This window comes from Oncorhynchus nerka, linkage group LG19, assembly GCF_034236695.1.
Source record: "Oncorhynchus nerka isolate Pitt River linkage group LG19, Oner_Uvic_2.0, whole genome shotgun sequence".
NCBI lineage: Eukaryota > Metazoa > Chordata > Actinopteri > Salmoniformes > Salmonidae > Oncorhynchus > Oncorhynchus nerka.
The window spans coordinates 48,481,653-48,496,398 of record NC_088414.1 but is presented as its reverse complement, the minus strand read 5'-3'; the positions used below and the strand labels follow the sequence as shown (position 1 = coordinate 48,496,398).

The following is a 14,746-nucleotide window of genomic DNA, read 5'->3' as shown; positions in this document are numbered from 1 at the left end:
TACTATCATGTCTATAACACGGTTACTATCATGTCTATAACACGGTTACTATCATGTCTACTACACTGTTACTATCATGTCTACAACACTGTTACTGTCATGTCTACAACACTGTTACTATCATGCCTACAACATAACACTGTTACTATCAGGTCTAAAACACTGTTACTATCATGTCTATAACACTGTTACTATCATGTCTACAACACTGTTACTATCATGTCTACAACACTGTTACTATCATGTCTACAACACTGTTACTATCATGTCTATAACACTGTTACTATCATGTCTACAACACTGTTACTATCATGTCTATAACACTGTTACTATCATGTCTACAACACTGTTACTATCATGTCTACAACACTGTTACTATCATGTCTATAACACTGTTACTATCATGTCTACAACACTGTTACTATCATGTCTATAACACTGTTACTATCATGTCTACAACACGGTTACTATCATGTCTACAACACTGTTACTATCATGTCTACAACACTGTTACTATCATGTCTATAACACTGTTACTATCATGTCTACAACACTGTTACTATCATGTCTACAACACTGTTACTATCATGTCTATAACACTGTTACTATCATGTCTACTAAACTGTTACTATCATGTCTATAACACTGTTACTATCATGTCTATAACACGGTTACTATCATGTCTATAACACGGTTACTATCATGTCTACAACACTGTTACTATCATGTCTATAACACGGTTACTATCATGTCTACTACACTGTTACTATCATGTCTACAACACTGTTACTGTCATGTCTACAACACTGTTACTATCATGTCTACAACACTGTTACTATCATGTCTATAACACTGTTACTATCATGTCTACAACACTGTTACTATCATGTCTACAACACTGTTACTATCATGTCTATAACACTGTTACTATCATGTCTACTAAACTGTTACTATCATGTCTATAACACTGTTACTATCATGTCTATAACACGGTTACTATCATGTCTATAACACGGTTACTATCATGTCTACAACACTGTTACTATCATGTCTATAACACGGTTACTATCATGTCTACTACACTGTTACTATCATGTCTACAACACTGTTACTGTCATGTCTACAACACTGTTACTATCATGCCTACAACATAACACTGTTACTATCATGTCTACAACACTGTTACTATCATGTCTACAACACGGTTACTATCATGTCTACAACACTGTTACTATCATGTCTACTACACTGTTACTATCATGTCTACAACACTGTTACTATCATGTCTACAACACTGTTACTATCATGTCTACAACACTGTTACTATCATGTCTATAACACTGTTACTATCATGTCTATAACACTGTTACTATCATGTCTACAACACTGTTACTATCATGTCTATAACACTGTTACTGTCATGTCTATAACACTGTTACTATCATGTCTACAACACTGTTACTATCATGTCTACAACACTGTTACTATCATGTCTATAACACTGTTACTATCATGTCTACAACACTGTTACTGTCATGTCTATAACACTGTTACTATCATGTCTACAACACTGTTACTATCATGTCTATAACACTGTTACTGTCATGTCTACAACACTGTTACTATAATGTCTACAACACTGTTACTATCATGTCTATAACACTGTTACTATCATGTCTACAACACTGTTACTATCATGTCTACAACACTGTTACTATCATGTCTATAACACTGTTACTGTCATGTCTATAACACTGTTACTATCATGTCTACAACACTGTTACTATCATGTCTACAACACTGTTACTATCATGTCTACAACACTGTTACTATCATGTCTACAACACTGTTACTATCATGTCTACAACACTGTTACTATCATGTCTACAACACTGTTACTATCATGTCTACAACACTGTTACTATCATGTCTATAACACTGTTACTATCATGTCTACTAAACTGTTACTATCATGTCTATAACACGGTTACTATCATGTCTACTAAACTGTTACTATCATGTCTATAACACTGTTACTATCATGTCTATAACACGGTTACTATCATGTCTATAACACGGTTACTATCATGTCTACAACACTGTTACTATCATGTCTATAACACGGTTACTATCATGTCTACTACACTGTTACTATCATGTCTACAACACTGTTACTGTCATGTCTACAACACTGTTACTATCATGCCTACAACATAACACTGTTACTATCAGGTCTAAAACACTGTTACTATCATGTCTATAACACTGTTACTATCATGTCTACAACACTGTTACTATCATGTCTACAACACTGTTACTATCATGTCTACAACACTGTTACTATCATGTCTACAACACTGTTACTATCATGTCTATAACACTGTTACTATCATGTCTACAACACTGTTACTATCATGTCTACAACACTGTTACTATCATGTCTACTACACTGTTACTATCATGTCTACAACACTGTTACTATCATGTCTATAACACTGTTACTGTCATGTCTATAACACTGTTACTATCATGTCTACAACACTGTTACTATCATGTCTACAACACTGTTACTATCATGTCTATAACACTGTTACTATCATGTCTACTAAACTGTTACTATCATGTCTATAACACGGTTACTATCATGTCTACAACACTGTTACTATCATGTCTATAACACGGTTACTATCATGTCTACTACACTGTTACTATCATGTCTACAACACTGTTACTGTCATGTCTACAACACTGTTACTATCATGCCTACAACATAACACTGTTACTATCAGGTCTAAAACACTGTTACTATCATGTCTATAACACTGTTACTATCATGTCTATAACACTGTTACTATCATGTCTACAACACTGTTACTATCATGTCTATAACACTGTTACTATCATGTCTACAACACTGTTACTATCATGTCTATAACACTGTTACTATCATGTCTACTACACTGTTACTATCATGTCTATAACACTGTTACTATCATGTCTACAACATAACACTGTTACTATCATGTCTACTACACTGTTACTATCATGTCTACAACATAACACTGTTACTATCATGTCTACTACACTGTTACTATCATGTCTACAACACTGTTACTATCATGTCTATAACACTGTTACTATCATGTTGCCAGGTCGTGCAGCATTCTGTACAGTCCGTGTTGTGTTGACTGATGAGAATGACAACGCCCCTCGGTTCAGGGCGGTGGAGTATCGTATGAGCATCAAGTCCAATGTGGCTAAAGGATCGTTGGTTACCCAGATCCAGGCCACAGACCTTGACACTGGACCCAATGGACGGGTCATCTATTCCCTGTACAGCGAGGCCCGTCTGCCCCTGGTTGACGTACTGGAGGTGGGTCGAGGCGGGGGGCTGTGTCTAGGGTCGGGTCGGGTCTTTGAAACTGATCTTCTTATTTTTTCCACCAGGTGGAGCCAGACAGTGGTTGGATGGTGACGAAAGGATCTCTTCTCCATCTCCAGGGAACCATCCTATCCTTCTTTGTCAAGGCTACAGACCGTGGCTCCCCGGCAAAACATTCTCTGGTCTCAGCCTTCATCCATGTCCTCCCCCCGGACGCTCTGGTCCCCTCCTTCACCCAGCCTCAGTACTCCTTCACCATACCAGAGGACACACCTGTGGGCACGGCCCTGGGAAACATATACCTGGCCCCAGGACAGACTGGGGCTTACACCGCTGTGGGGGGAGAGACTCCCGACAGCAACCAGGAAAGAACAATATTATTTATAATATATGATATACGGTGCATTCATGAAGTATTCATACCCTTTGGCTTTTGCCACATTTTGTTACGTTGGTCTTATTCTAAAATGTATTACATTGTTTTTTTACCTTCATCAATCTACACACAATACCCCATAATGACAAAGCAAAAATAGGTTTGTAATTTTTTTTGCAAATTTGTAAAAAAAAATTAAAAAAATAATAATAATAATCTTACATTTACATAATTATTCAGACCCTTTATTCAGTACTTTGTTGAAGCACCTTTGGCAGTGATTAAAGCCTCAAGTCTTATTGTGTATGACGCTACAAGCTTGGCACACCTGTATTTGAGGAGTTTCTCCCATTCTTCTCTGCAGATCCTCTCAAGCTCTGTCAGGTTGGATGGGGAGCGTTGCTGCACAGCTATTTTCAGGTCTCTCCAGAGATGTTCGATTGGGTTCAAGTCCGGTCTCTAGCTGGGCCACTCAAGGACATTCAGAGACTTGACCCGAAGCTACTCCTGTGTTGTCTTGGCTGTGTTGTTAGGATCGTTGTCCTGTTGGAAGGTGAACCTTCGCCCCAGTCTGAGGTCCTGAATGCTCTGGAGAGGTTTTCATCAAGGATCTCTCTATAATTTGCGCTGTTCATCTTTTCCTCGATCCTGACTAGTCTCCCAGTCCCTGCCGCTGAAAACATCTCCAAAGCATGATATTGCCACCACCATACTTCACCGTTGGGATGGTGCCAGGTTTCCTCCAGACGTTACGCTTGGCATTCAGGCCAAACTGTTCAATCTTGGTTTCAACAGACCAGAGAATATTGTTTCTCATGGTCAGAGTCCTTTAGGTGCCTTTTGCCAAACTCCAAGCGGGTTGTCATGTGCCTTTTACTGAGGAGTGAATTCCGTCTGGCCTCTCTACCATAAAGGCCTGATTGGTATAGTGCTGCAGAGATGGTTGTCCTTCTGGAAGTTTCTTCCATCTCCACAGAGGAACTCTGAACCTCTGTCAGAGTGACCATCAGGTTCTTGGTCACCTCCCTGACCAAGGCCCTTCTCCCCCTATTGCTCAGTTTGGCCGGGCGGCCATCTCTAGGAAGAGTCTACTTGGTCACCTCCCTGACCAAGGCCCTTCTCCCCCTATTGGTCAGTTTGGCCGGGTGGCCAGCTTTAGGAAGAGTCTTCTTGGTCACCTCCCTGACCAAGGCCCTTCTCCCCCTATTGGTCAGTTTGGCCGGGTGGCCATCTCTAGGAAGAGTCTACTTGGTCACCTCCCTGACCAAGGCCCTTCTCCCCCTATTGGTCAGTTTGGCCGGGCGGCCATCTCTAGGAAGAGTCTTCTTGGTCACCTCCCTGACCAAGGCCCTTCTCCCCCTATTGGTCAGTTTGGCCGGGCGGCCATCTCTAGGAAGAGTCTTCTTGGTCACCTCCCTGACCAAGGCCCTTCTCCCCCTATTGGTCAGTTTGGCCGGGCGGCCATCTCTAGGAAGAGTCTTCTTGGTCACCTCCCTGACCAAGGCCCTTCTCCCCCTATTGGTCAGTTTGGCCGGGCGGCCAGCTTTAGGAAGAGTCTTCTTGGTCACCTCCTGACCAAGGCCCTTCTCCCCTATTGGTCAGTTTGGCCGGGCGGCCATCTCTAGGAAGAGTCTTCTTGGTCACCTCCTGACCAAGGCCCTTCTCCCCTATTGGTCAGTTTGGCCGGGCGGCCATCTCTAGGAAGAGTCTTCTTGGTCACCTCCCGACCAAGGCCCTTCTCCCCTATTGGTCAGTTTGGCCGGGCGGCCATCTCTAGGAAGAGTCTTCTTGGTCACCTCCCTGACCAAGGCCCTTCTCCCCCTATTGGTCAGTTTGGCCGGGCGGCCAGCTTTAGGAAGAGTCTTCTTGGTCACCTCCCTGACCAAGGCCCTTCTCCCCCTATTGGTCAGTTTGGCCGGGCGGCCATCTCTAGGAAGAGTCTTCTTGGTCACCTCCCCGACCAAGGCCCTTCTCCCCCTATTGGTCAGTTTGGCCGGGCGGCCATCTCTAGGAAGAGTCTTCTTGGTCACCTCCCTGACCAAGGCCCTTCTCCCCCTATTGGTCAGTTTGGCCGGGCGGCCATCTCTAGGAAGAGTCTTCTTGGTCACCTCCCTGACCAAGGCCCTTCTCCCCCTATTGCTCAGTTTGGCCGGGCGGCCATCTCTAGGAAGAGTCTTCTTGGTCACCTCCCTGACCAAGGCCCTTCTCCCCCTATTGGTCAGTTTGGCCGGGCGGCCAGCTCTAGGAAGAGTGTTGGTAGTTCCAAACTTATTCCATTTAATAATAATGGAGTCCACTCTGTTCTTGGGGACCTTCTGTGCAGCAGAAATGTTTTGGTACACTTCCCCAGATCTGTGCCTCTACACAATCCTGTCTGTTTTCGCTTCGTCATTATGGGATAATGCTGAGGATTTTTTAAAATTTATTTAATCAATTTTTTTAACAAACAAAAAGGGAAAAAGTCAAGTGATCTGAATATTTTATGAAGGCGCTGTAACTAGCCGACTCTACGTAGCTAACGTTAGCTTTCTTGTACAAAGTCCAGCAGCTAACGTTAGCTTTCTTGTACAAAGTCCAGCAGCTAACGTTAGCTTTCTTGTACAAAGTCCAGCAGCTAACGTTAGCTTTCTTGTACAAAGTCCAGCAGCTAACGTTAGCTTTCTTGTACAAAGTCAGCAGCTAACGTTAGCTTTCTTGGAAAAAAGTCCAGCAGCTAACGTTAGCTTTCTTGTACAAAGTCCAGCAGCTAACGTTAGCTTTCTTGTACAAAGTCAGCAGCTAACGTTAGCTTTCTTGTACAAAGTCCAGCAGCTAACGTTAGCTTTCTTGTACAAAGTCCAGCAGCTAACGTTAGCTTTCTTGTACAAAGTCCAGCAGCTAACGTTAGCTTTCTTGTACAAAGTCCAGCAGCTAACGTTAGCTTTCTTGTACAAAGTCCAGCAGCTAACGTTAGCTTTCTTGTACAAAGTCCAGCAGCTAACGTTAGCTTTCTTGTACAAAGTCCAGCAGCTAACGTTAGCTTTCTTGTACAAAGTCCAGCAGCTAACGTTAGCTTTCTTGTACAAAGTCCAGCAGCTAACGTTAGCTTTCTTGTACAAAGTCCAGCAGCTAACGTTAGCTTTCTTGTACAAAGTCCAGCAGCTAACATTAGCTTTCTTGTACAAAGTCCAGCAGCTAACGTGGGCTCGAAGATGTTCTCCTCCCACTGGACCATCTCTATGGGCTTGTTGATGTCCTCCTCCCACTGGACCATCTCTATGGGCTTGTTGATGTCCTCCTCCCTCTGGACCATCTCTATGGGCTTGTTGATGTTCTCCTCCCACTGGACCATCTCTATGGGCTTGTTGATGTCCTAATACCACTGGACCATCTCTATGGGCTTGTTGATGTCCTCCTCCCACTGGACCATCTCTATGGGCTTGTTGACCATCTCTATGGGCTTGTTGATATTCTCCTCCCACTGGACCGTCTCAAAGGGCTTGTTGACCATCTCTATGGGCTTGTTGACCATCTCTATGGGCTTGTTGACCATCTCTATGGGCTTGTTGACCATCTCTATGGGCTTGTTGATATTCTCCTCCCACTGGACCGTCTCTATGGACTTGTTGACCATCTCTATGGGCTTGTTGACCATATCTAAGGGCTTGCTGATGTCCTCCTCCCACTGGACCATCTCTATGGGCTCGTTGATGTTCTCCTCCCATTGGACCATCTCTATGGGCTTGTTGATGTCCTCCGCCCACTGGACCATCTCTATTGGCTTGTTGATGTTCTCCTCCCACTGGACCATCTCTATGGGCTTGTTGATGTCCTCCTCCCACTGGACCATCTCTATGGGCTTGTTGATATTCTCCTCCCACTGGACCGTCTCTATGGGCTTGTTGACCATCTCTATGGGCTTGTTGACCATCTCTAAGGGCTTGTTGATGTCCTCCTCCCACTGGACCATCTCTATGGGCTCGTTGATGTTCTCCTCCCACTGGACCATCTCTATGGGCTTGTTGATGTTCTCCTCCCACTGGACCATCTCTATGGGCTTGTTGATATCCTCCTCCCACTGGACCATCTCTATGGGCTTGTTGACCATCTCTATGGGCTTGTTGATATTCTCCTCCCACTGGACCGTCTCTATGTGCTTGTTGACCATCTCTATGGGCTTGTTGACCATCTCTAAGGGCTTGTTGATGTCCTCCTCCCACTGGACCATCTCTATGGGCTCGTTGATGTTCTCCTCCCACTGGACCATCTCTATGGGCTTGTTGATGTTCTCCTCCCACTGGACCATCTCTATGGGCTCGTTGATGTTCTCCTCCCACTGGACCATCTCTATGGGCTTGTTGATGTCCTCCTCCCACTGGACCATCTCTATGGGCTTGTTGATGTTCTCCTCCCACTGGACAATCTCTAAGGGCTTGTTGATGTTCTCCTCCCACTGGACCATCTCTATGGGCTCGTTGATGTTCTCCTCCCACTGGACCATCTCTATGGGCTTGTTGATGTCCTCCTCCCACTGGACCATCTCTAAGGGCTTGTTGATGTCCTCCTCCCACTGGACCATCTCTATGGGCTCGTTGATGTTCTCCTCCCACTGGACCATCTCTATGGGCTCGTTGATGTTCTCCTCCCACTGGACCATCTCTATGGGCTTGTTGATGTCCTCCTCCCACTGGACCATCTCTAAGGGCTTGTTGATGTCCTCCTCCCACTGGACGATCTCTATGGGCTCGTTGATGTTCTCCTCCCACTGGACCATCTCTATGGGCTTGTTGACCATCTCTAAGGGCTTGTTGATGTCCTCCTCCCACTGGACTATCTCTATGGGCTTGTTGATGTTCTCCTCCCACTGGACCATCTCTATGGGCTTGTTGATGTCATCTTCCCTCTGGACCATCTCTATGGGCTTGTTGATGTTCTCCTCCCACTGGACCATCTCTAAGGGCTTGTTGATGTTCTCCTCCCACTGGACCATCTCTATGGGCTTGTTGACCATCTCTATGGGCTTGTTGACCATCTCTAAGGGCTTGTTGATGTCCTCCTCCCACTGGACCATCTCTATGGGCTTGTTGATGTCCTCCTCCCGCTGGACCATCTCTATGGGCTTGTTGATGTCCTCCTCCCATTGGACCATCTCTATGGGCTTGTTGATGTCCTCCTCCCACTGGACCATCTCTATGGGCTTGTTGATGTTCTCCTCCCACTGGACCATCTCTATGGGCTCGTTGATGTTCTCCTCCCACTGGACCATCTCTATGGGCTTGTTGATGTCCTCCTCCCACTGGACCATCTCTAAGGGCTTGTTGATGTCCTCCTCCCACTGGACCATCTCTATGGGCTCGTTGATGTTCTCCTCCCACTGGACCATCTCTATGGGCTCGTTGATGTTCTCCTCCCACTGGACCATCTCTATGGGCTTGTTGATGTCCTCCTCCCACTGGACCATCTCTAAGGGCTTGTTGATGTCCTCCTCCCACTGGACGATCTCTATGGGCTCGTTGATGTTCTCCTCCCACTGGACCATCTCTATGGGCTTGTTGACCATCTCTAAGGGCTTGTTGATGTCCTCCTCCCACTGGACTATCTCTATGGGCTTGTTGATGTTCTCCTCCCACTGGACCATCTCTATGGGCTTGTTGATGTCATCTTCCCTCTGGACCATCTCTATGGGCTTGTTGATGTTCTCCTCCCACTGGACCATCTCTAAGGGCTTGTTGATGTTCTCCTCCCACTGGACCATCTCTATGGGCTTGTTGACCATCTCTATGGGCTTGTTGACCATCTCTAAGGGCTTGTTGATGTCCTCCTCCCACTGGACCATCTCTATGGGCTTGTTGATGTCCTCCTCCCGCTGGACCATCTCTATGGGCTTGTTGATGTCCTCCTCCCATTGGACCATCTCTATGGGCTTGTTGATGTCCTCCTCCCACTGGACCATCTCTATGGGCTTGTTGATGTTCTCCTCCCACTGGACCATCTCTATGGGCTTGTTGATGTCCTCCTCCCACTGGACCATCTCTATGGGCTTGTTGATGTCCTCCTCCCTCTGGACCATCTCTATGGGCTTGTTGATGTTCTCCTCCCACTGGACCATCTCTATGGGCTTGTTGATGTCCTCCTCCCAATGGACCATCTCTATGGGCTTGTTGATGTCCTCCAACTGGACCATCTCTATGGGCTTGTTGATGTTCTCCTCCCACTGGACCGTCTCTAAGGGCTTGTTGATGTTCTCCTCCCTCTGGACCATCTTTATGGGCTTGTTGATGTCCTCCTCCCACTGGACCATCTCTATGGGCTTGTTGATGTCCTCCAACTGGACCATCTCTATGGGCTTGTTGATGTTCTCCTCCCACTGGACCATCTCTAAGGGCTTGTTGATGTTCTCCTCCCACTGGACCATCTCTATGGGCTTGTTGACCATCTCTATGGGCTTGTTGACCACCTCTAAGGGCTTGTTTATGTCCTCCTCCCACTGGACCATCTCTATGGGCTTGTTGATGTCCTCCTCCCACTGGACCATCTCTATGGGCTTGTTGATGTCCTCCTCCCACTGGACCATCTCTATGGGCTTGTTGATGTCCTCCTCCCACTGGACCATCTCTATGGGCTTGTTGATGTCCTCCAACTGGACCATCTCTATGGGCTTGTTGATGTCCTCCTCCCACTGGACCATCTCTATGGGCTTGTTGATGTCCTCCTCCCACTGGACCATCTCTAAGGGCTTGTTGATGTCCTCCTCCCACTGGACCATCTCTATGGGCTCGTTGATGTTCTCCTCCCACTGGACCATCTCTATGGGCTCGTTGATGTTCTCCTCCCACTGGACCATCTCTATGGGCTTGTTGATGTCCTCCTCCCACTGGACCATCTCTAAGGGCTTGTTGATGTCCTCCTCCCACTGGACCATCTCTATGGGCTTGTTGATGTTCTCCTCCCACTGGACCATCTCTATGGGCTTGTTGACCATCTCTAAGGGCTTGTTGATGTCCTCCTCCCACTGGACCATCTCTATGGGCTTGTTGATGTTCTCCTCCCACTGGACCATCTCTATGGGCTTGTTGATGTCATCTTCCCTCTGGACCATCTCTATGGGCTTGTTGATGTTCTCCTCCCACTGGACCATCTCTAAGGGCTTGTTGATGTTCTCCTCCCACTGGACCATCTCTATGGGCTTGTTGACCATCTCTATGGGCTTGTTGACCATCTCTAAGGGCTTGTTGATGTCCTCCTCCCACTGGACCATCTCTATGGGCTTGTTGATGTCCTCCTCCCACTGGACCATCTCTATGGGCTTGTTGATGTCCTCCTCCCATTGGACCATCTCTATGGGCTTGTTGATGTCCTCCTCCCACTGGACCATCTCTATGGGCTTGTTGATGTTCTCCTCCCACTGGACCATCTCTATGGGCTTGTTGATGTCCTCCTCCCACTGGACCATCTCTATGGGCTTGTTGATGTCCTCCTCCCTCTGGACCATCTCTATGGGCTTGTTGATGTTCTCCTCCCACTGGACCATCTCTATGGGCTTGTTGATGTCCTCCTCCCAATGGACCATCTCTATGGGCTTGTTGATGTCCTCCAACTGGACCATCTCTATGGGCTTGTTGATGTTCTCCTCCCACTGGACCATCTCTAAGGGCTTGTTGATGTTCTCCTCCCTCTGGACCATCTTTATAGGCTTGTTGATGTCCTCCTCCCACTGGACCATCTCTATGGGCTTGTTGATGTCCTCCAACTGGACCATCTCTATGGGCTTGTTGATGTTCTCCTCCCACTGGACCATCTCTAAGGGCTTGTTGATGTTCTCCTCCCACTGGACCATCTCTATGGGCTTGTTGACCATCTCTATGGGCTTGTTGACCACCTCTAAGGGCTTGTTGATGTCCTCCTCCCACTGGACCATCTCTATGGGCTTGTTGATGTCCTCCTCCCACTGGACCATCTCTATGGGCTTGTTGATGTCCTCCTACCACTGGACCATCTCTATGGGCTTGTTGATGTCCTCCTCCCACTGGACCATCTCTATGGGCTTGTTGATGTCCTCCAACTGGACCATCTCTATGGGCTTGTTGATGTCCTCCTCCCACTGGACCATCTCTATGGGCTTGTTGATGTCCTCCTCCCACTGGACCATCTCTATGGGCTTGTTGATGTCCTCCTCCCACTGGACCATCTCTATGGGCTTGTTGATGTTCTCCTCCCTCTGGACCATCTTTATGGGCTTGTTGATGTTCTCCTCCCTCTGGACCATCTCTATGGGCTTGTTGATGTTCTCCTCCCTCTGGACCATCTCTATGGGCTTGTTGATGTCCTCCTCCCACTGGACTGTCCAACTCCTCCCACTGTGTGATGTCAGAGTAGACCACCGTTGTCCCGGGGAACATTCGGATGACTACCTCTAAATCAGCTCTCATCTGACGAACCCAGGGCCGTCCCCACCGAGGCGGGTGACTATGATGTCAGGGGGAGCAGCAGCACAAGGCCCTCTGCTAGCTCAGAACAACATAGAGCAGTTTGACCCACTGCATTCCTCGCTCTCCGAGCCACCTAATCTGACTGTGGTCAAAGGAGATGTTGTGATGCTTTCTTCTCCGACCAGTGGATCCAAGAAAGTCCAACAAGCCACACAGTCTTCATGCTGACGTCCATGTTGATGAATGAGTAAATGCCCGGAAGCCTGCGAAAAAAAGGCTGCCAAATGTAGTAGTAGTTATAGATGTGGAATGAATAGAACTGTATTACAATTGAATAAGGATCATACTCCTTATTCCTTTCTTGCTCCTGTTTCAGTGAAGTTTTAAACGTACAATTTAGGCTTTTTCTAGGACAATAAACCCCTTTTCTGTATGTTGTTCATTTATAGCCAACATTCCCATTGAAGCACCAGTCTGTTCTACTTGTTGTATTTCTATGTGTTTGAACGTAAGACGTTATCTCTGCTCTGAGAGGATCTCCTGTCAGACTTTTCACTCTTTCCTATTTTATCTTTCTTTGGCTAATTTACTCTTACATTTTACTTTTATTGCTGTGTAATGTTGTACAATAATGTTGTATAATAATGTTGTATAAAACATGGAAATTAGAAGGAAAAAAATCAGTTTTAAGTGAGAAGTAGGCATTGGTCTAAAGCCAAAAAAAGAAAGGACATTCACATCAGCACAACAGTCCCTACTTCACCCATGCTCTACCAAGGTTTTCCAGCACACAGCTTTGACCTACTTCAGTGTCTACTTCTCACTTAAAACATAGTTTGTTGTTTCTAATACAGTTTCTAATGCATTGTCTCTATGTTCTAATGCATTGTCTCTATGTTCTAATGCATTGTCTCTTGGTTCTAATGCATTGTCTCTATGTTCTAATGCATTGTCTCTATGTTCTAATGCATTGTCACACTTTCTTTTGTTATAAGCTTGTATGACATCATAATGATCCTGCCCTTTTGTGTTTCTCTACAGGGAGGTACGTTCCTGGTGGAGAGAGAGACGGGTCTGGTCCGGCTGACCAATCCTCTGGACTATGAACTGGTCAGCATCTTCAGGTTTAAAGTCTCAGCTACGACTCGACGAGACCTCATAGAGTCCATCTCTACTGTGGACGTGGAGGTGAAGGTGAGGAATTGACGTGTGTGTGTGTGTGTGTGTGTGTGTGTGTGTCTGTCTCTACTACGACACGATGAGACCTCATAGAGTCCATCTCTACTGTCGACGTGGAGGTGAAGGTGAGGAATTGACGTGTGTGTGTGCGTGTGTGCGTGTGTGTGTGTGTGTGTGTGTGTGTGTGTGTGTCTGTCTCTACTACGACTCGACGAGACCTCATAGAGTCCAACTCTACTGTCGACGTGGAGGTGAAGGTGAGGAATTGACGTGTGTGTGTGTGTGTGTGTGTGTGTGTGTGTGTGTGTGTGTGTGTCTACTACGACACGACGAGACCTCATAGAGTCCATCTCTACTGTCAAAGGTGAGGAATGGTGTGTGTGTGTGTGTGTGTGTGTGTATGTGTGTGTGTGTGTGTGTGTGTGTGTGTGTGTGTGTGTGTGTGTGTGTGTGTGTGTGTGTGTGGCAGGACTGTAGAATAACATATTAAACATGTGGAGGTTGGGTTTCTACCCTTTCCAAAGAGTTTGATTCAGTTTACTTAACCCTCCTCCTCCTCCTCCTCTCTCAATAGATTCTGGACATAAATGACAACAAGCCATTGTTCGAGACCAGTTCCTACGTTGCCATGGTAATGGAGGGGATGCCCGTGGGTACCAGGGTGGTCCAGGTGCGGGCGCTCGACCCTGACTGGGGCTCAAACGGACAGGTATTATACTGTCTTCTCTGTTATTATTAACTTCATTATTATCATGTTATCATCTTAGTATAATATTACCATCTTAGTATCATATTATCATCATATTATCAAATTATCATGTTATCATCTTAGTATAATATTACCATCTTAGTAGCATATTATCATATTATCATGTTATCATCTTAGTATAATATTACCATCTTAGTATCATATTATCATCATATTATCATGTTATCATCTTAGTATAATATTACCATCTTAGTAGCATATTATCATATTATCATATTATCATGTTATCATCTTAGTATAATATTACCATCTTAGTATCATATTATCATCATATTATCATGTTATCATCTTAGTATAATATTACCATCTTAGTAGCATATTATCATATTATCATATTATCATGTTATCATCTTAGTATAATATTACCATCTTAGTATCATATCATCATCATATTATCATATTATCATGTTATCATCTTAGTATAATATTACCATCTTAGTACACTCACACAATGGGGTGTAAATGGCATTTACCCTTATCTATACCACTGTCCTCCTCTTCCTCCCCCTCTTCCCCCTCCTCATCTCTTACTTCTCCTCTTGTTCCTCCTCCTCCTTTTCCCCTTCCCCTTCCTCCTGTTGTTCCCCCACCCCTCCTCCTCCTCCTCCTTTCCCCCTCCTCTTCCTCCTTTC

At 45.5% G+C, this 14,746-nt stretch overlaps 1 protein-coding gene across 1 annotated transcript in view; it reads left to right on the top strand.

Annotated features, from left to right (window-relative positions):
- The window catches only part of LOC135562556 (protocadherin Fat 3), a gene marked incomplete at its 5' end in the record, with an annotated part of 349,011 nt that overhangs the window by 214,217 nt on the left and 120,048 nt on the right, over window positions 1-14,746 (top strand). Inside the window, 4 exon segments of the mRNA XM_065005063.1 lie at window positions 3,153-3,373; window positions 3,448-3,744; window positions 13,205-13,360; window positions 13,920-14,054. Of these exon segments, the coding sequence (XP_064861135.1) occupies window positions 3,153-3,373; window positions 3,448-3,744; window positions 13,205-13,360; window positions 13,920-14,054 (809 nt within the window).